Source organism: Nannobrachium achirus (genome assembly GCF_963921795.1).
Source record: "Nannobrachium achirus genome assembly, chromosome: 6".
Lineage (NCBI taxonomy): Eukaryota > Metazoa > Chordata > Actinopteri > Myctophiformes > Myctophidae > Nannobrachium > Nannobrachium achirus.
Window position 1 is genome coordinate 21956351 of NC_137815.1, and position 22265 is coordinate 21978615.

A 22265-nucleotide genomic window follows, 5' to 3' on the forward strand; every position below is an offset into this window, starting at 1 on the left:
TACTCATTTCCATTTGTCTACTTGGCTACTAAATGAGATTTCAAAGTTACCAGCAATACAGTTTCCATGAGCCAAAACGTTTTGAAATAAAACATCATTAGTGATATTTACCATATTTTCACAGGAACACGCTGTGGGTGTTATATTGCGTGCATGCGAGTGAATCGCATATAAGTGATAACAATGTGTTGTGTGTGTATTTCCAGATCAGTGAGTGCTGTTGGCAGCAGATCTCAGGTCTGCCATCACTGAGGTCCAACCTGGCAACTCTCAGCATCCATCATTCAACTGACAACATGATGGTACGCACGCGCGCGCGCGCGCGCGCACACACACACACACACACACACACACACACACACACACACACACACACACACACACACACACACACACACACACACACACACACACACACACACACACACACACACACACACACACACACACACACTTGGGAGTCAGTTTCTCATCCTTCAACTGACAATATGATGCTATGCACACACACACACACACACAGGGTTGTGTCGAGTATGACATTGATTTTACAAGGCGATTCATTATCTCAAATAATTGCCATTAGGCGAATACATAATAATTATGACAGGCCTGTATTAGGTCTGACCTGGTGAAGACCTGTTTTTTAAACAGTGTGCCAGGACTCCCCTGTCTTCTCTCCAGTGTACATATTGTCATAGCAGTAAAGTCATTGTCAACGCACGTCGACAAAATAAATCGAACGCGATGACAACGTGTGTAGGCATGTCACAATTATTATATAATTGTCTAATCGCAATAACTTGACATAATCACAATTATGTTGTCATAATCGTTTCCCTGTTGAAAAATGTTCATTCATTTTCAAAAATAGTGGAAATAAAGAGATATTTCCACATCAATGTTCTTAAAGTTGTGAAATATGTCAGTAATTTCTTTGTATATTTAGGTGTCATATCTGCCATGTGCAACTACAAAGCTTACAAGCCAAACAGAAATGCAATTGTCAACGACAAAAACACAATTCAATCGTTAATCGCAAATTATTTGAGTGACAATTAATTGTCATGTAAAATGTCATAATTGTGACAGTGTGTGTGTGTGTGTGTCCTCAGTCCCTCCTGGTCCCAGAAGCAGAGGAGTTCTCTCAGTGGGAGGTGGAAGAGGGGGAGTCCCAGTGTCCCGTCACGGCCATCATCCCTGTGTGGGAGCAGCTCACCACCGTGGACATGAGCCACAACAACATCACGTCCATCGACGGCTCTGTGGTGAGAAGGATGGCGGAGCCTGGGCGGTCAAGAGGACATTCATTATTGTTGTTTCTAAGTGCAGTGCCTGTTAGGGGCAGTGTAGTCTCGCGTAGCCAGACAACTATTCCACAATCTCCGAATGCTATATAGAGTCTGGAACGACCGCTCCCGAACGGCGAGTATCGGTAGTAGTCACTGCTGCACGGAACTGTTAGTCCCATTGGAAACATAACAGAAACACACTAGCACAGACCGAGTCATTCGAGCGGCATATTGTTGTTATGCGTGTAATGTGTATAGTTTAAGAAAACATTTGAAAACATCATGGAAGTAAGACGAAATAACGCCCCAAAAAATATTGAACGAAACATAACGCTTCCAGTAGGACTTGTTATCGCTACTGCGGGAGAGGGTGTGTCACATCCGCTTTATCCCATACTCATCATAAGACTTCTATTGCCCCAGACTTTATGACGGGAGCATTTTGCAAATCGCAGGAGTTTTTTGTCATAGTCTTCTGAATAAAATTCCATTTAGTTTTAGTCATTTTTTACTCATCTATAAAGTTTTTGTTTTAGTCGACCCGGTACACAGTATCACAGGTTGGATTTTGGTTAAGTCCCTGCGATATACTAGCGTCATGTTCAGGGGTGTACTTTTACATCAAGCTGCCTCACGCTACAGAATCAGGAGATGGGCTCCTTCCATTTGGGCCTCATCAACAAGGCTTACTTAAGTCGACTAAATATCAATTGGGAAAAATATGCACTGCCGCAAACACTTGCCGCACAGCAAATTCGAGAATCATTGGTTTCTTAAAAAAATGAAATTGTCCGTTTTCCGTGGAAAAAATCACACCTGTCTGCAAAGCCCTTTAATCTACAGTTGATATGGTAGACAAAAAAAATATATTTTGGCAGGACAAGCAGACAAGACAGGCCAGGTTCCTGTTAGTTATTGCTGGATATGTTATATATTTTTTCTCTTTGCAGAAAGTCATCCCCAAAGTGGAGTTTTTGGACCTGAGTCACAACCAGCTCTGTTCAGTTGACAACCTGCAGGTAAATACCTACCATTATCTACAGCAGTAAATGGTGCATTTGTATAGCACCTTTATCCAAGGCGCTTTACATAGATTGTGCATTACCATTGCATTCACAAACACATTCATACACCGATGGCAGAGGAAACCACGCAAGGCACCAACCTGCTCACCGGGAGCAACTAGGGGTTTAGAGTCTTGCTCAAGGACTCTTTGACATTAACTCTGGGGGAGCAGCCAATGCTGCCCCACATTTGACACGTGTGACAATTTAAGGACTTTTTAATACCTCTAAAATGACAAACATTGGCCAAATTGTCAAATATTTGCGAGGTGTTGTTGTGAGCATGTAGATCTGCTATTTTCACAGTAGAACTGTGTTATACAAAATGTAATGCCTCAACTCTTAGTGCTCGTCAGGGTGGGGAATTATAATATAACAGTTAGAATATGATTATTTTGGGGGTCGTGGCCTGAAAAGGTTGAGAACCACTGCTCTGCAGGTCTATTATTTATTGGGCATTTGACGGACCACCATTTGATGAGACTAAAGCCCTTTGCACACAGGACAGTTGCGTTTCTTCCGTTTGCTGTATGAATAAAACGCATTGGATTTGGTGTGCAATGCTGTGCGGAATCGGTGCTGCGGATCCCAAAAGGAGTCATAAAAGGAGTGATGAGTTTTTTACCGCATGCGACAAGACGCACGAATCGAACTGGGTTCGATCGAGAAGAAAACGCACGGCCGCAGCCACTCGTCGCACGGCCAATTCGGATCCGGTGCATGAGGTCGTAGAGAATCATTGTTTTCTTTAAAAAAAATGAAATTGTCCGCTTTATCCGTGCGGATAAACGCGCCTGTGTGCAAAGGGCTTTAGCCTCTCAAACCCAAGACATTATTCTGTTATCGTTGGATACGATGTTGTCCAACATTCCATGCTGTATTGATGTGGTGCCATAGTCACATGATGAAGTACGGTATGAAATGGGGCATTTAGGATTCATTAATTAAATTCATAATGAAATATGGAGATACAAGGTTTCTGCCTTACATGACATGAGCCCTTATGGGAAGAATAAAGTAGGCCCTTTAACCCCATGTGTGCAAGTCTTTGAATATTTTGACCCAATTCTATAAATAAAAGTAAAGGTTTTTGAAAAATGTATGTTTCTATGATCGGTGGTTCTCAAACCTTTTCATGTCAAGGACCCCCAGGATTATATGTATTTTGCCACTGACCCCCAGTGCTATTCTTTTCAAACATAGCAGATCTACAAGCTCAAGCTTGTATATCTACTATTTTTTAATAGCTAAAGCAAGGGTCTTCAACGTTTTCAGGCCAAGGACCCCTTAGTTGAGAGCGAGATGAAGCAGGGACCCCCACAACCTGTTCATAGATTCCATATAGTTTCATCATTTGACACAATCATCAGTGTATTTTGGATTCAGGTCAATTTGTGTTTTCAGATATTTAACCTTATTTACTTAGTAAACATGACCTTTCACTCTGTACTTAGTCAGCTCTTTTTCCCCTCTACACCAAAGCTCTTTACCGAAAATAGCTGATCTACAAGCCCACAACGCCTTGCAACGTGAGGCGTTGTGAGCTTGTAGAACTGATATTTTTGTCTAAAGTTCTCAGGATATGGACACTAGGGTTCATGTACATGCATATAAAAAAGGAGAAAAACTTTTCTATCTCACAAAGATTTGGAGGACCCCTTGTAGTAACTCTGAGGACCCCCTAGGGGTCCCGGGCCCCCTGTTGAAGATCCCTGAGCTAAAGCATAAAATAATGGTTAAAATGGTGTGTTTGTGTTTGTGTGTGTTTATTTTTCAGCACCTGTACAACCTGATCCATCTAGACGTGTCCTATAACAGAATGTGTGTTCTGGAGTCGGTTCACACCAGACTGGGGAACATCAAGACGCTGAACCTGGCCGGTAACCAGCTGGTCACACTGTCCGGACTCACTAAACTGTACTCGCTGGTTAACCTGGACCTCAGCTACAACCAGCTATCACAGGTACATATGCTGCTCACCAGTCTAGACTCTAGTCAGCCAACTGACTGGTAAATATATTGCTAACTGTTCTAGTTTACCAAGTAACAGGTCAATATACTGTTCCTCGTTGCAATGAAATGTTTTGTGTTCTTTATCCCATTAAAGGGATAGTTCACCCCCCATTTTGTTCCTTTGGAGACACAAAGCGCCGTCTTTGTTCCCTATGAAGACACAAAGAGTTTCATCAAATTATTGGCTTAGGAATGTGACAAAAACTAAAGAAATATCCATGAATTCAAGACTCTATGGGGTGAACTATCCCTTTTAAGACTGGGAAAGCATCTGTGTCATTTTAGAAAAAATCTCGAAACTGTTTGAATTACCAAAGGGTTTGAGAACTACTGATTTTGAAGGCATTTAGTAGCATCGGACTCAGGTCTTAATTGTGTGTGTGTGTGTGTGTGTGTGTGTGTGTGTGTGTGTGTGTGTGTGTGTGTGTGTGTGTGTGTGTGTGTGTGTGTGTGTGTGTGTGTGTGTGTGTGTGTGTGTGTGTGTGTGTGTGTGTGTTAGTTGGAGGAGGTCAGATACATTGGTTCATTGCCGTGTTTGGAGAGACTGAGTCTGAACAACAATCCAGTGTGCATCGACCCAGACTACAGAACCAAGGTCCTCGCTCAGTTCTGTGACCGCGCTGCTGAGGTACGCTGTCTGTCTGTCTGTCTGTCTGTCTGTCTGTTTGTCTGTAGGTAGGTACTGTAGGTAGGTAGGTAGGTAAATTCATATACCGTCACAGTGGTGTCGATGCCTAAAAGATCTGAACGCATGATATAACGCTGAAGTGTTTAACTATGTGTTTTCACTTGAACTTTGTTTTTTCTCATTTTGTATTCGGGCACATAAAGGCCAAATGCCAGGACAGGAAGGCCATCTAATAAAACAATGATTTTAAGTGTAGAAATATATTATATTAGATGTTCGAGCACTACATCACGCAAAACTTGGCCAATCAAATCCAGATGTTAACGTTTGTGACATTGGTTGGCCAATCAAATCTGGGTGTTACATTTTGCCCACCCACCAACATGGCAATTTTAATATAAGATATACTCTGTGTGTGTAGGGCTGTCACAATTATTACATAATCGTCTAATCGCAATTATTTGACATAATCGTGATTGTTTTTCATAATCGTCATAATCGTTTCCATGTTAAAAAAATGTCATACAGTATATATATTTGTTTTAAGTCAAATAGTGGAAATAGCAGATCTACAAGCTCAAAACGCATCGCATCGCGACGCGTTGTAGATCGACTATTTCCACTATCAATGTTATTTTTAAGTATAAAGTTGTCAAATATGTCAGTAATGTCTTTGTATATTTAGGCTATGTGCCATATCTGCCATGTGCAACGTCAAAGCCTACAAGCCAAGCAGAAATGTCATTGTCAACGACAAAAACACAATTAAATCGTTAATCGCAATTATTTGAGTGACAATTAATCATCATGTAAGATGTCATAATCGTGACAGCCCTATGTGTGTGTGTGCGTTTCAGGTGTGTCTGGATGGGACGTCCACCACAGAGAAGGAGTTGGACACAGTGGAGGTGTTGAAAGCCATTCAGAGAGCCAGAGAGACCCGAGAACGAATGAACAACACGGAACAAACGGTAAACACACCTCTGTTCACACACTGAGCTCATCTCCGTCCCCCTCTAGTTGCACTGCAGCAGTTATTACACTTCAAAAGCCAGACAGGCTTCTCCCAAACCCCCGGCTAGCTCTGTAGCTGAACCCGTATCTTAACTTATTGAACATTTTCAAAGGCTATCTGAGGATCGAACAAGACATTTCACAGACATTCTAAAGTAACTGTCAGAAAAACACAGATGGAACTGTTTGGAAACACGGAAGAAACTGCCGGAAACACGAAGAGCTGTTTATGCTGTTTATTTAACCAATGTTATCACATGGGTGATTACGGTACGGAGGCTAGGCTAGGCGCACTGTGACTACCCTTTGGCCCCAGATTGAGATGTTGAATGCCAAAGGACGGGGATAGACGGATAAATGTACGCATTTATGGTTTTCCAGAGCAGTCGGAGGACATAGACGCCAAATCTTTCCTGACGAGAAACGCTCCCGGAGATACTTCAAGAGGACTTTCCGGGACACCTGGATTGGAGCACGCTCAAAGATCGCAGTCTCCAGCCAAGACCAGGCCCCCCTGAAGCCTTTCGTCGGCTTTTCGTTTTCCTGAGATTTCGACCAAAAGAGCGTGTGAGAAGAAACCTCGCCAGGGAAATCTGAGATGTGCACTGGAAGAGACATAAAACGAGCTTCTGCCAGGATTTCTCGAAAGGTTACCCCAGATTAAACAGCAATACATTTTTTACATATGTGGGGACTGAAATGTTCTCTTTGATTCAAACAATAGATAAACATAATTTTGTTAACATCCTCGATTATTTCTGATTAAGGATGGTGCGAAATTCTCCCCGCTGTCGAGTTTCAGTAATTACGATGGACATTTTATTAGTTAGTTTCTTTGGTTCGGTTCCACCTCTACCTCCACCAATCCAATCATGGAATAAGCCTCATCCTAAGTTTGGCTGCATTGTTTTGCAATTGCTCCCTGTATGGACGGTGGTGGAGACACTGTTTAGTTGTCCCGCTTTATGGAACCCTTGCTAATATTGCAAGACTGTTGTTTGGTGGTCATCCTCCTCGGTTCTCTCGGTGGAGAGAGAAAGGTGTTCATACACTTTTTGAAGACGAGGGCTTGTGTTCCTTTCAAGTTTCATGTGAGGAATCTGATTTTCCACGTTCTCCCCTTTTCTTTTATTTTCAGTTAAGATCGTCCGTAAAGAATAGTGGAGTTCCATCATGGCAGATGCGTGGCCATAAAAGCTTTATGGAGGGCCGATATTCCGGACCTGGATCCAGCGCTTGATTGGAACAAAGTGTGGCCTGATCACTAGCAAATTGCACTAGCACAATGCCCAGGAAAATATGTTCATTGAAAATAATTGCTTACCGTAAATTGCACACTGTGTTCTATGAAGGTTGTTGGTACATATGTACATGTGTTCTGGGAATTGGGGTTGCTTATAACATCTCTGCGATGTTGGAGATTACAGTGCCTCTTTTGTCTGTTACACCCATTCTTAATGATCCGTCCAACCTGGGCTTGACATGGATCAATAAACAAGTGTTATTAGCTGGACTGACAGCGGCCATGCTCTAGAAGCCACCCCACACATGCTTAGATATCGTGTACATCGAGTCAACGATAGAGCTGCGTAATTCAGACTCGGCGAATTTAAATGCCTTTTAGAATGATCACCTCCCGGGTACGGTGCAATGGCTGTTTTTTTATTTTTTGTCTCTTGCTTTAAGTTCATTTATCTCTGACAGGAAGGTGGAGATTTTGCAATTTCTTGTCTGTGAGTGTGACGGTTCGCAGCGGCCAGTGACCTCAACTCGTGAATTTCTTTCATTGGTCAGTGAAACTATTTAATTTGTAGGAATTACCGTAATAATCGCAGAGTTATCACCCCTCCAGGATATGAGATATAGCCAGTTATGTGCAAGCTGTCGGTTTGGCGTATGGGATCCGATTACAGCTCACCTCCATGCCTGAGTGCAGGTATGCAACAAGGCTCCAGAACTGCCACTTTGTCAACTTGCATCCTAACTGATAATCTAGAATGCATTTAAAAGAAAAATATATTTTTATTTTAAACATTGTTCTTGTGAAAAAGTTTTTCTTATTGATGTTTATAAAGTTTATAGTTTATAAAGATATTTATTTCCATATAGAGATTAGCTTAATATAAACTGCCTAGTGCCCACCACCTTTAGCCCCTACCAATCTGGGAACGCATTCTGTAAAAAAAAGAAAAACATTCTAGTGTCTACTGACTCTCACACACATGCAGAGACAGCGAGAGAGAGAGATGCCGTACTGGTCAATCAGTACCACGGGGAAATGCAATTGAACTGTGTTCGACTGAAACAATGATGCAGTGTCATTGCCACTCCTTGGGTCATGACAATGTCAGAGTTGGTGTGCAAGATGTCATGCAGAAGTGTTGTTTAAAAAAAAAAAGATATGGACTCGAGAGCCTTAAAACCAATATATTTATAAACATAATTAACACAACAAATTAACTATTAGTGTTTTTATCAAATCCCTCCCCCCATTGCCCTGTGCCTTCATCAAAGCAATGTGATCACATGATACCAGACAGACAGAAAGATGGAGGGAGGGGATTTGTGCTAAGCAAAGCACATTTTTAGTTATTTTTTCTTTTACTTTCTTTTTTATTACATTTATTTTCATATTGGACATTGATTATGTGCACTGTGTTTGCTCGTTTTTAAAATAAAGAAAAATCTGATCACAAAGAAGTGTCTGTCGAGATATTTAAAGGAGGGTAGTGAGCTGGCCTCCTGAAAATAGGCTATGAGCATCAGATTCAAACTCAGGTTAGTTGCGGCTCACATTTGAGCATTGCTACATGTTCACCGCCTGTCTGTGCCTCCATTATTATGTCTGAACAGGGTCTTGGAGAAGCCTCGCAAATAACTTGGGGTGGGGGGGTCCATATTTTTCAGATACATAAGCTTTACATCTGCTTAGTCCCTGTCACAAAACATGTTCAGATGGGGGATCCGTGGCCAAATATCATTTTGGGGGTCTTTGGCATGAAAAAGTTTGATTTAGAAGGCGTTTGTAGAATCGGCCTCAGGTCTTAATGGGTTAATGAAGGACAAACAAGGAAACGGGTAACTTTTTAGTGAATCGTTAAACCATCAGTGTGTAAAGAGAAGGAACCAGTTGACCTCATTCTAGTGGTTTTAGTCAGGGAGCCACAGGGCCAAAATCTCAAAGAATAGGGTTTTACCTGTGACGTCATGACATACTTTATTTTTGTTTTTTCTATTCATTTGGTCATTAAGGTAGACAGAATGAGAGGCCTGCTCTGCCGGAAAAAAGGTTATGGCCATTTGTATGAAATTGCTTGGGCCAGATTTCGGCCACTGAAAACTGTGATTTTTGATGACTCGTCACTTTTCACGGTAATCTGGGGCTGAAATCTAGCCCAAGGAATGTTTTTCATGCAAAACAAATGGTTGCAATGGATTCAGAATCATGAAAAACCCCTAGTTTGACCCCTCACGTGATTTTTTAAAATTATCTTCCTGTATAGTGACGTCGATGGGACATTCTTTTTCGCAATGTTTCCGGCAGAGCAGGCCTCTCATTCTGTGTACCTTATTGACCAAATTAATAGAAAAAACAAAAATAAAAAGTATGTCATGACATCACAGGTCCTCTCAAATTTTGGGCCTGTGGCTCCCCGGCTATTTTACAAAAGACAGAAAAACAGCTCACACACCAGTGTCTTTAATGCACTCACAAGTGCCTGTGTGACGTTTGGAGCAACGTGCTCTTCCATCACACATCAGTCAGTCTGACCAGCAGCACCCTGATTATGAAAAATCGATAAAGGTGGTAATACGATAATCCATCCTTATTTTGGACATGTCATTATAGCGATTTCTTCTTCTGAAATGTCTTTATTTAATAATTTAAAGAAGAACATTAGGGGTTGAATCTTGTCTAGTCAGTTAGAATGGATTCCTTTCCAGACAACCTACCTAGTAACTGTTCGCACATGACATACCAATACTTTTTTTGTAAATTGCACAAGTGAAGTCATATATGCCATGGATCTACTCAAACCTGTTGAATCCATTGCGATTGTCATTGCTTTAGTTTAGAAAATAGTGTTTTTATGAACAGCCAAAGTTGGGAGTTGATTAAGACCATGTTGAAACTCAAATCTGTCTCATATAGAGATTATTAGTTTGCTAATTGATTAATTAATCAACAAAAGTGTAAGCTTGTGTTGGAAGTGCAGCATACAATCATGCAGAGAGCAGCTTTTTTCAGGTTGTTGAAGTTGGGGAACTGAACATTCTAATATTGATTTCACAATGACTGCCTTATAGACTGGTAGAAGGGTTATAATCTATTCTAGAGTTTACTTGAGTGGTACCTGGGGGGGAAAAAAGACTAATCCACTAACAAAGTCTTGGTCAACTAATGCGGCATTCTCATTAGCAGTGACAAAAGCTACAAAACGGAAGAACGTACTCCGCTACTGTTGCTGATTCGCCCTTTAAGTGTTGCTCAGCATGCTCATCAACATCATCAAGCATGCGCAAAAAGAGGAAAAAATGTGCCACAGAGGTACAAAAATCCAGGTCCAGGCACTCAGGTGGATTTAACAATAAAAGGCCTTTATTAAATGGGCTAGAACATTAATAAAAAACACCAACGCGTTTCGGCAAACGCCTTCTTCAGGGTGTCATCAAGCATGCGTCCGTGTGTGGGAGCGTCGAGCGAGAAGCGTTGGCAGGAGTCATCAATATGTCCATACACAGACAAAAGTGTCAGTGGCAAAGACTTTTAGATTTTATGTTTTACACACCGTTATAATGTTCTTATTTTGACCCAATTACTGAACATCAAGTCTCCAGGTTTTTTTCAGAATATGTATGACACTAATTTACTACGACACTATGGCACGCTATGACTCCACTAGTACTTGTGGTTTCAAACGGACCACCACAACTGTAACATTTGTACACCCTCAGAGTTACAGACCTGTTATGGTCATTCAATTTCAGGGCTATCTCTTTATGTTTCTGGTAATATTATTGTCCGCTCATTTTGTATGTCCGTGGCAAAACTGGAATTTTGACAAAAATGTCCACCACAAGCCAACATGGCACTGACCTCTGAACGTTTGTCATTGGTCCCAACAAACAAGGAACTGGCTGACCGCAAGATTTTAGTTTTTCTCCAATTACATGCAGGAAATGTGTGCAGAGACGTGGGCAGTGGAAATGGTGAAACCAAAACGTGGTTGATTGAGGCTTCATTGCGTCATTGGAGCTCTGAAAGATGTTGACGCCTGCTGAACTTCTTTTGTAGCTCGACACGCAGTGACAAAAGTGTCGGGTGTCAGTTTGTGTCTTCATGTCACTGAGCTTCCATGGGAAAAGCAGTCATTTGTAGTCTGTTTTGCCACTGCTGATGTTAACGCAGCACAAGACCAAACAAACTTGACCGTAGTTCCAGATGATGGTGGGAAGCAAGTTTAACGGTGAAAATGTGAAACTGGTAAAGTAGTAAATAGAAAACTAAACAAAAAAAGTGAATCTAGTGCAGTGATTCCAAAACCTTTTAACTCAAGACTCAAGCTCAAGAATGTGATGTCTCCCTGTGACCCAAACTAGTGAAAATAGCAGATCTACAAGCTCACAACGCGACACTTTGTGCCACGCTGTGAGCTTGTAGATCGGCTATTTTCACTACTTAATCATCCAGTTTGTCGATGATTTTAGATTTGTTTTCCCCCTTTTTAAGAATAAATGAATAATTCAAAAGAAAACGTAGGAAACACAAAATTAAGTGATATTCACCTGTGACCCTTAAAAATGTGTCCACGACCCAAAATTTGGGAGACAGTGATCTAGACCAGTGGTTCTCAACCTGTGGGTCCTTGTGAGCCTGGACAATGAGATCAGCTATTTTCACAATAGAACCGTGTTATACAAAATGTAATGCCTCAACTCTTCGTGCTCGTCAGGGTGAGGGGGGTCCCCAGTTCAAATATGATTATTTTGGGGTTCGCTGCCTTCTAGTGACTCCCGATGTTCTGTGAAAGGCCCCTGGGGGACCCAAGATGAAAACCTCTCTTTTTCTCTGTCTCTCTCTGCCCTTCTCTCCTGTCTTCATCAGACCAGTGAGGAGACCAGGCTGTCTGCTGCAGCCGCTGCACCTCCTCCTCTCCTCTCCCCTTCCTGCTCCTCCTCCTCTGCTGTCGCTCCTTCTCCCGCTCCTGTCGCCTCCTCTCCCTGCTCCCTCCCTCCTCCTCCCCCATGTGTGGCCCAGCCAGCCGCCACTCAAGGTAATCATGCACGTAACAGGGTGTGGAGGGAAGGGGAGGGTGTTTGGTTGGAAGTACACATAAGTGGCGTTTCCATAAAGCCTCTTAATGCGCATTAAGGGTTATCCACATTAATATTTTTATGGAAACACTTCAAAATTTGAATAAACTTTCATTATCCGCAAAAGCTTTTTTCCGCTTGGAGGAGGTGGATTTTGAGGCTTTATCGAATAAACTAAATGCTCATTTGTGAATGGAAACGGGTCAGCCAATAAATGCGAATAAAGTATGACGTATTCTCCAAGTTAAACACTTTCCCCTGGCGCTTAATGTCCATTGTATAGCGTTAGCCCACAAAACAAACCGGTTGTTACACACAGAGTGACATGGACCGTGTGTAAATTCCTCCCGTGCCAGGCTGCCAGCTGTAGCTCTTTTGTGTAAAGACAACCTCCGACAGAACCAGTGGTGGGCAAGGAGGTAGGGAGCGCTTCGCTGTGTTCAGCTGGACCGCGCTGAGTCGGCTCATGCGACCGTCGCTAATTCGAATGACACCCGCAAATGGAAAAAGGCTAAATTTGCTTTGTCTTAATGCGCATTTCTGATAATTCGCTTCCTATTTTCGAATAAGTTTATGGAAACATGACTATACTGTAGATATGAAAAGCTAGATACCTCATTCACTGCTGCAGTTCTTTGGAGAGACCTGTTCAAAAGTACTGGCGGAAGTGCAGAAGTGTCGAAGGCATGCGCTGCTGCCACTCAATGTGACTACTGGCCAATCACAGCGTATCTTTTCCGGGACTTCCATTCAATTCAACAGAGCTTTATTGGCACGAGGAAACAAACGTTTTACATTGCCAAAGCAAGTGCCTCTGGGAAAGAGGGAGTCCTGCCTCCGATTGTCCATTTTCTCCAAAAAACACTTTTGAAGCCAAGGATGGCATTAGATTCTCGCTATTATAACACAAGCTGAAAGGGAACGATCCGCCATTACTCCAACCGCATGGGATGATGATCACTTCCGGTGAATGACGTCATGACGTCAAACAGGAAATGTTTGCGCAATCGACTTCTGGCCTTCAAAATAAGAGACTGGCCGCGGACGGAGCAGGCGAAAGGCGCGCTGGACATTTAACCCGTTCATGTCTGGAGCACTAAATGGGTTAAGGGTTCATGTGGCTAAGCCCTATTTTATACTAGATTTTGAACATTTTTGAAGATTTCCACCTATAAGAGGGCCATAATAGGGATGTCAGGTTGAAAGTGGTTAAAAAGGTAGAATTATAACAAAAACTATACAAATTGTAATATGTGTCACTATTTAAAGTTAATCATATCGGGGAGAAGTGAAACATTGATTTGTTATGGCTGTTGTATTGGTGCTGCTTAATTACATGAATGGATTGGGAAATGCATGTTGTTTTCCCGGAGGGAAGGGCAGTAGAACAAGTCACAGGGCCCTAAAGTAATGTTGACTTAGTTTGGGTCAGGATGGCCCTGTGTCACCAACGTGTCCGGTCGAGGTGCCCTAAAGCAAGACAATGAACCATCACCGACTCCATCTCTATCAGTTAGATCACTGCTTCCCAAGCGTTTTAGCCCATGACCCAAAAAAGTTTTATGTCTCGCCTGGACCGTAGTTAGTGAAAATATCAGATTGTGAGCTTGTAGATCTGCTATTTGCACTTCTTAGGGTTAGGGTCTTTTTAATAGAATTTCTTAAAATTGGTAATTGTTCCCATCTCTTACTTTTTGTCCACCTGTTTCTTGCTGCACAATATGGTGTCAAGATTTACTCATTGCATTTCAATGGGGCTTCGCAGTGCAGTGCTCGTGGCCTGATTAGAACAATAAGGTCATATACTACACGGATACATAGGACATTAAAGCCCCTTAATAAAGGCCCTTTCCCACTGGGCGCGATAACGATAAAGATAATAAAAAGTATTGTTTTCAATTGAAGTGGATGGCAGCGTCCACACCACAACGCTAAAGCCGTCATAATTAATGTGAACGCCGACATATCGTTATCTTTATCACGTCCAGTGGGAATGAACCTTATAGCCTAACACTAGTATATAATATAATTATGTGCAGTATAAAATATTTGCCTATGATGACACCCACATAATAGGGATTATTAGTTGACATTTACTGGTAAACTGGTAAACCTTATCCCATTTGTTATATCTTTGTACCTGAACGTTACCTTGATTTCTTTCAGAAGTAAACAAGGGACAAGAAGAGTTGTTTTCCCCCCCGACCTTCCAGACCCCTTCCTCACCACCGCCAATCACACAACCCTTAACACAGGTAAACTCACAACTGAAGTAGTGATTTGGATATGCTCTGTAATAATAAGGCTGGGAACGCGTCTTTGTCGCTTTAGATTTTAAACGCTTTAACCATTATTCTACCACTTTTTCGAGTCACGTGTTCAAATACTGGATTCTGATTGGCTAAATTCCGGAGGTTATGAGAGGACAACTGCCGCAAAGTTGTGTGGGGACTTGTCCGAGATCAATGCGCCTCAGTGTACATCCGGGGACTTCAGGAGGTAGTCGGAACACCTTTCCCCCAACCAACAAATGAAGGTCGCAGCGGTCCTATGTTTACTAACGTGCGTACTATCGTCGCCGATTTATTTGGATCCAATGCAATCCGCCAACTTTAAAGCCCCTTTTCTCTGAACCTATGCCTTTCTGGAAGCGAACAGCCTCTATTTACGGCCGGAACGGTGCTTTTAACTGACGTTAGCTTAGCTGTAAGCTAGACGCATGGATTAGTATGGAGTTGGCGCCATCTGTTGGTGAGTAGAAGATGTTGTTGGTGGAACTATCTGCTGTCTCGCGGAAGTTTTATAGGCAATAATGATTGTAACTTAAGATCCTTGCAAGTTACAACTATGTGTTTTCTTTCATGTATAAGGGAAAAAGTGGTAGAAAAGCTATTTACCACTCGGGGTCGGACATTATGCTCTGATAATGTCCGACCCCGATAATTATCAGAGCATAATGTCCTCTCACTCGGGGTAAATTGCTTACTTTTATGCTTTACTGTTGAAACATAGCAGATATACAAGCTCAAAGCCGCGATGCGAGCTTTTAGATTTTTTTTTTGTTGAAAATGTGTGCAAGTGTTGCACACATACTTCAATATATCTTCAATATTTTTGACCCGATTCTATTAAATGTCTTCTAAATCCTTCTTCTAGAATCAGTGGTTCTCAAACCTTTTCATGTCAAGGACTCCCCAAAACTATTAGTATTTGGACACGGACCCCCATCTCAATATGTTGTTCCAGGTACCACCCCAGAAGCAAATATTTGAGTTATAGATGTTTTTTTTTTAAATGTCACTTTTAAAAACATATATTCAAAGATTTGCGCAAAATAAATCACGATTTTTTATTTTTATTTTAAATAGCAGATCTACAATATCTGCTATTTTTCTATAGTTAAAGCATCTAACATGTAGATTAGGTGGTCATTATTGTAATATAAAGATGTTTTAGCGCAAAGCATTTGTCAACCTGCTGTTTGTATTCCAATGATGACACCTGGCTCTACCTTACCATTAACATGTTGATTTTTTGTCATAATTCTGATCTTCAGACCCAGAAAGCTGCTGTCTGTCTGTCTAGCTGTCACACTTCTACTCACCAACACGTACATACCAGGTTAGTATGCTAGTAATACTACTACTACTACTAAAAGGTTGGTCCCTGGCTGATCGATTGATAGTTAGGAACCAAATGGACCCTTACGGATCTGTATTTTCGACAGTGTACATACATGTATAAGAGAAATTAGCCCAAATGGACCCTTACATCCTTACAACTAGAAAGATGCAATTGGAAAGTTTAAGTGTGGTTGCCATTGACTTTAATGGGGCCAATCAGATAGGGGGAAAAGGATGACATCACAATATCAAAGGTATCGTGATGTCTGATTGGGTGAAGGGTTACATCAGATGAAGAGAGAAAACGTCAGGAACAATGGTTGTCCCGCAGGGCAACCACACTAATTAACACTGAGGATTTATTATAGCGTAGATTGGGGTCCCAGAGATAAATTATCATATCAAAAAGGGGTCTGTGTGGCCTAATTCATATCAAACTCGGGGTCATTGACTTGAAAAAGTTTAGCTATTATCCCCACAGGCACCCGACCAACTTCTATAGTAGCTGTCACTGCAGTAGCTACTAGTGCAGTGTGACAGAGATCTCCCTCACTGTGGCTGTTTTCAGTATTTCTGAAATGGGATTTTAAGTGATTACAATGTGGAGGATTCAAAGCCTTGTCTCCATGGTGGTGGATAGTTGTTACCCCCACTGTGTGACCTCTTAATTAAGACATCCACCTGCTGCCTTGATACTCTGCCCAATTAGCTTCCAAAAACGACTTCACTGCAAATAATGAACAGTTCTGTCAGGCAATTTTCCCAAGGCTTTGAAAAACAGATGAAAAGGTGCAACCAAGATGCCTCCTTTAGCGATCTACTGTAGCTTTCATAAGTAAACTGTATGATATGTTGCTATGGAAGCAGAAGATTTTCAGCTATTAAAATAAAATGTAATTCTTTTTTTAGTAGCAATAATGACAATCTCCTCTCCTCTCCTCTCCTCTCCTCGCCTCGCCTCGCCTCGCCTCTCCTCTCCTCTCCTCTCCTCTCCTCTCCTCTCCTCTCCTCTCCTCTGTTGCCTTTAGTGAACCGGTGGAGCGTTCCATGGCTAACTCCTGCCCGGTCCTCCTCTCCCACCTCCTCTCCCTCTCCTCGTCCAACAAAGACTTCATTACCCAGCTCTCCCAGCGCCTGAGCTCCACCCTCCAGGAGAAGGAGGCCAAGCAGAGGAGGAAGGAGGAAGAGGAGGAGAGGAGGTGTGAGTCTGGAGGGGAGGAGACGGAGCCACTCACCCCCACTAACAGGTAAGCACTACAATACCCACAAGTCACTTGTTTAACTTTCGGTGCTTTACTTAAATGAATATCTCAAAGCTCACTTGATGTGGAAAATATTTAAGTAGAAATAAGATTACATTTGTACATCGTTAACGTACTTCAAAATTTTATTATTTACACACTAGTAAGACTCACTAATCAGGAGATAAGCGACCTGATGACATGACTTTAGAGATACTGTGTACCGCTTTGCGTGATTTTAGGCCAAAATCTGTAGGAACAGTGTCCAAAAATGTGTTTTGCAATTATCTGCCTAATGGTGGCGCTAGAAGAGGGCCATGTGAGAAATTAAGGGTGGAGGTTGTGAGTTGCCATCCAAGGAGAGTGTGTGCAAAGTTTGGCATGGATAGGGGCAACGGTGCCGGAGATAAGAGTAGGGCAAAAGTGTGACGTGACGGACAGACAGACAGACAGATGGATGGATGGACTGACAGACAGCCAGCCGGTGGAGCTTTTCATAGTAACCACAAAAACTACAACCGATTGTCAGCCACAGACGCTGATGACTCCGCCTTGTACCAACATTCTCAAAGTGCAGTGATGTCATTACGTGCGCATCCCGCATCAAAAACTCATTCAAGTCGCCCAGGGACTCATTCATGTCATGGTCCTGGGGTCCCGGGGATGCGCCTCCATTGGAGTCCATGTTAAAATAATTTACCGGGTCGCAGTAAAAGAAAAATATTTTAAAATTCCACAGACACCACCATTGTTCATGGGTGAAAGCATCCTACTTTACCCTATGTTAACACAAATAAAATCCACGTAGAAAGTCTTAAACAGGCGATAGAAACGTCAATGTTTTGATTCCACCAACGTCCGACGCCATTTTGCGTGCCCGAATTCATTAGGGGCACATGTTTTAGTAGTTTTAGTAGTTCTAAGTTCAAACATTAGCCAAATTGTAAAATAAATATAAGAAATAGGCAAACATTTTGAAAATAGACGATCTACAAGCTCACAGTGCTCGAAAACATTGTATTGAGGACTCATAAAACTTTTCTGGGACCCATTTGAATGACCACCTGTGGGTCCCGGGACCCATTACATTGAAAACCTAGTAACGTCACTGAAAGTGCTATCATTTGGACTTGTCCAACGTTATGAGTGATGCTCTCGTAAATAAGCCAGTAGTAACAAGCTCTAATGCAAGGGTTCCCAAACTTTTCAGGCTGCGACCCCCCAAAATAATGTAGGGACCCCACTTGGGGTCCTGACTTCCAGTTTGGGAATCAGTGCTCTAGTGAGTGCTCCAGTGGTCTGGATCAAAGCCAGCGGCTGAGCCCTGCTTACAGGCAGGCAGAAGTGCAGACACCCATACTATCTCTGGCAGCTTGTTTGTAAAGGATTTCTACCTTTTAGGTAAGAAATAGACCATGTAGTCTGCTCAAGGTTGATTAATTTCACATCTATAGCTGCTAGTTTAAAACTAATATTCACTACTTACAGTAGGTATAATAGTTGGTTTCTGTGGTGTCGAGTGTATAAGATATCTCACTTATTTCAGAGCACAGTGCACTTCCCATTGGCTGTATTCACATTGTCAAAGTTGAGCTTTTCTCAACTTTGATGCTTCACTTGTTTTCGCAGGCTCTGACTAGGGATGGGACGATAATCGCTATTATCGTTTATCATGATAAAAAACACTTACGATAATCGTATCGTGGAGATTTAATTTATTGTGAGATCATCCTCCGTCATGCACTGGGATCAATTCACCTTTTATTTGCCGAGCTGCATATCTAGTACCATTTAAACCCTCTATAATTGGTAAAAACGGACTTGAAAATAACATACTTGATACAGTCTTTTTTTCACTCTCTACCAAATCTCTTTGGCAAAGAATACGCGTCACATTGCGACGCATTGTGAGCTTGTAGATCTGCTATTTTTTGGCAAATGTTCCGCCCCAGGGCAATGGATCTTGGGGATATTTTATCGCGATAATATCGTAAATCAATGTCACAATGATCGTGATGTGAAATTTTCATATTGTCCCATCCCTAGCTCTGCCCCCCTGTCACAATAGGTCTGCCTGTCTTCTCGTTGTGATCCCAGGTCAGGTCCGGGCTACTTTGAGATGGGCCTGGACGACTCCAAGGTGGAGGTCCCTGCCAGCAGTCCTTCCCAGCAGCAGGGGGTGGTGGTGAGCAGGGTGGTGTGGTGCCACTGTGTCCGGGTGGAGACGGAGAGCACTCTGCAGCAGATGGAGGTGTGTCTGGTGTTGACGGACAGCCTGCTGGGACTGTTCTACCTGTCAGCTGACCTCACCTCAACCAAACAGGACACAGGTACACGTGTGACCAGCTCTCTCCTCTCCTCTCTAGGGCATTCACCATTGTTCACCGAAGTCGAATATTCGCTTTTTTTTTCTCTCTTTAAAAAACATTTATAAAGCTTGGCTAGATAGGAAGTCATAAGAATGAGTTGTCAATGGTTCTCAAACCTTTTTAGGCTGTGACCCCCAAAATAAACATATTTGAACTGGGGACCCCCACCCTGACAAGCACTTGGAATTGTAGGTATTACATTTAATGTGACTCAGTTCCGCAGATAAATATTGTGAAAATAGCAGATCTACATTCTCACAACGCCTCGCAACGCAAGGCGTTGTGAGCATGTAGATGTTCACCTCTTGCTTACTTAATATTTGACAGTTTGGCCAGTCCTGTCGAATATTCGACTATTCGAATCCTTTGAGGTCCAATAATTCGAATACTTAAAATCACTATTCGTGAATGCCCTATTCCTCTCCTACGTTTTTGCAAAGTGGCCTAGTCTAACCTAACGCGGACACTCTATGGCCCCGACAGATCTCATCGGTTCCTCCGGTGTCTGGGAAGGGACGGGGGACATGAGTCCACTTTGAGTAAATGAGGAAGTGATCCGCGGTGGAAAACGTTTTATAAATCATAAAATCATAAATAATGAAGATAGTGTTCTCGCCTTTCAGGCGAGCCCACAATACGTTTAGGGTTGGGGATAGTTTTACTGAGGTTAAAGGGGAATAACACATTTTCAACATTGAACTGTCCTTAACTCTTTTACCGCTTTGAACGTTAACGCTCGTCCCAATTCTGACGGCGGCGTGTTGCCAATACGAACGGCCGTTCTTTTACCTTGTTTGATGACTGTAAGCTCATGAGAGGTCGCGCGGGTGTGTACAGTAAAAAAACATCTCCCGTAATGCTGCTTTCAAATCTCCACCACACGTAAACATCAATGGATGTCCAATTCACTTCCTGGCTGTTCTCTGTGGACCTGATCTAGATTATGCATTTCTATGCTCTGAACGACGGAGAGAGGGGAGGGCCATTTCACATCCATTCATTGCATAAGGCTTCTTCTCCCTGCCGTCAGTTTGGCTACAGTATGTATATGTGTTCATTGAAAACGATTATTTTTGGAAATCCATAGATAATTTTCTATAACATCGCTACTTTTTACTGGCACCAGCACAAATAAATAAATAATAAATCTGGCAGTAGAACTGTTAATATACCTTGGAGTTGTTGTGTGGAAATAAGAAAAAAAGAACTGCGATCGGTGCTGTATGTGTGTGTGCAAGTTGGCACTCTGTCGAGGTGCCAACTTGCACCTTGTTAGGTCAGGTCACACTTGTTGATGGTGACGTCACCAAAAATGCTGGTCCCTCATTGGCTGCTGATGGTGACATCACCAATAATGCTGGTCCCTGATTGGCTACGAGCATAAACACCAACAGATACGTGACAGAGACGCCACTGAACGCAGTGCTTGCACACTCTGCTGGCTCTTGGGCTGAAACTTTACCCAAATATGGTTATTTATGATATCACAATACTGACATCATGGATGACTGACCTCATAGAGTGGCATCTGCAACCGCATTCTCATTTTCAAAGGAAGACGCTAAGGATCAGTTCTTATCCGTGGTGTCGCTGCTGTGTCAAATGTTGCTCTGGACGGGGAATCTGAGACGTGTTGTTGGTGTAGTGGCTGCAGTGACTGTGAGGAACAAGCTGTACTCATTTGAATGTTACGAAAAACGACCTCAAGAGGATCACATCAATGTGTACGTCTTCAACACAGTGTCTTTGAGATGGAGGACACTGCCCCCAGTGGCAACACAAAGAGGAGATGTTCCCTGCAAGCGCTTGTCCTACACTGCTGTGCTGGTAGAGGATACCTGCTACATCTGGGGAGGTACGACTGACACAGCTTACTGCAACGTGCTTTATGCATTTGATGTCGAGGCCCACAGATGGTTGAAACCCAGGGTTTCTGGGACTGTTCCAGCGGGGAGGAGGTTGTACCACTCAGCCTGTGTGTTGGAGAAGGTCATGTTTATCCATGGAGGACAAAAGCAGCTGACTGGAAGGACTAATGACATCCACAAGTTGGACACCACCACAATGGTCTGGTCTTTACTTAACACCAGAGGAACTCCTCCAACTGTTTCATACCGTCACTCTGCCACCGTCATCGGGACAAAGATGTTTGGGGGCTGGGGCAACGAGGGCTACAGCGCCATGATCAGTGTGTTTGACACAGAGAGCAACTGCTGGCTGAAGACTCCTTCTACACAGCTTCGCCCAGAAGGACGCTCCGGTCATTCAGCCTTCGCCTACAATGGAGAGCTGTACATATTTAGTGGCAGTTACTATGGAGATATCTTAGAAGATATGTGGAAATTCAGTCCAGATACCTTCTCCTGGAAGGAGGTGACGCCCAAGCGGGAAGTCTTGGGTAGGATGTTTGGTGGCTGCTGTTGCATGGTGGGAGATCGTATCTTTGGAAATAACGACGGTGGACTTGTTATCTTAGACATGAGTCCTAGTCTGAAGACATTATGTAAGCTAGCAGTTATTCAGTACGATCTGGATCAGTCTGAACTCCCACATGACATCAGATGGGAACTGGCAGCCATGACTCTCGAACCCGAAGACTAAAATAAATATTAACACACAAAAAAAAAGTGGCACATGCTCAGTGGTCTGTAGAAACTAATGGCGTCACTTTTTGTCCATTATTTTTTACAGCCCAATGGAGGAAGAAAG

General features: G+C 42.6%; 1 protein-coding gene across 1 annotated transcript in view; it reads left to right on the forward strand.

The window, feature by feature from the left end:
• The window catches only part of nisch (nischarin), a 54924-nt gene that overhangs the window by 7451 nt on the left and 25208 nt on the right, over positions 1-22265 (forward strand). The window contains exons 7-17 of the mRNA XM_080728024.1: positions 207-302; positions 1113-1265; positions 2240-2308; positions 4131-4316; positions 4866-4994; positions 5852-5965; positions 12115-12283; positions 14490-14578; positions 15880-15944; positions 16975-17193; positions 19285-19517. Of these exons, the coding sequence (XP_080584150.1) occupies positions 207-302; positions 1113-1265; positions 2240-2308; positions 4131-4316; positions 4866-4994; positions 5852-5965; positions 12115-12283; positions 14490-14578; positions 15880-15944; positions 16975-17193; positions 19285-19517 (1522 nt within the window). The remainder of the gene's footprint in view (positions 1-206; positions 303-1112; positions 1266-2239; positions 2309-4130; positions 4317-4865; positions 4995-5851; positions 5966-12114; positions 12284-14489; positions 14579-15879; positions 15945-16974; positions 17194-19284; positions 19518-22265) is intronic.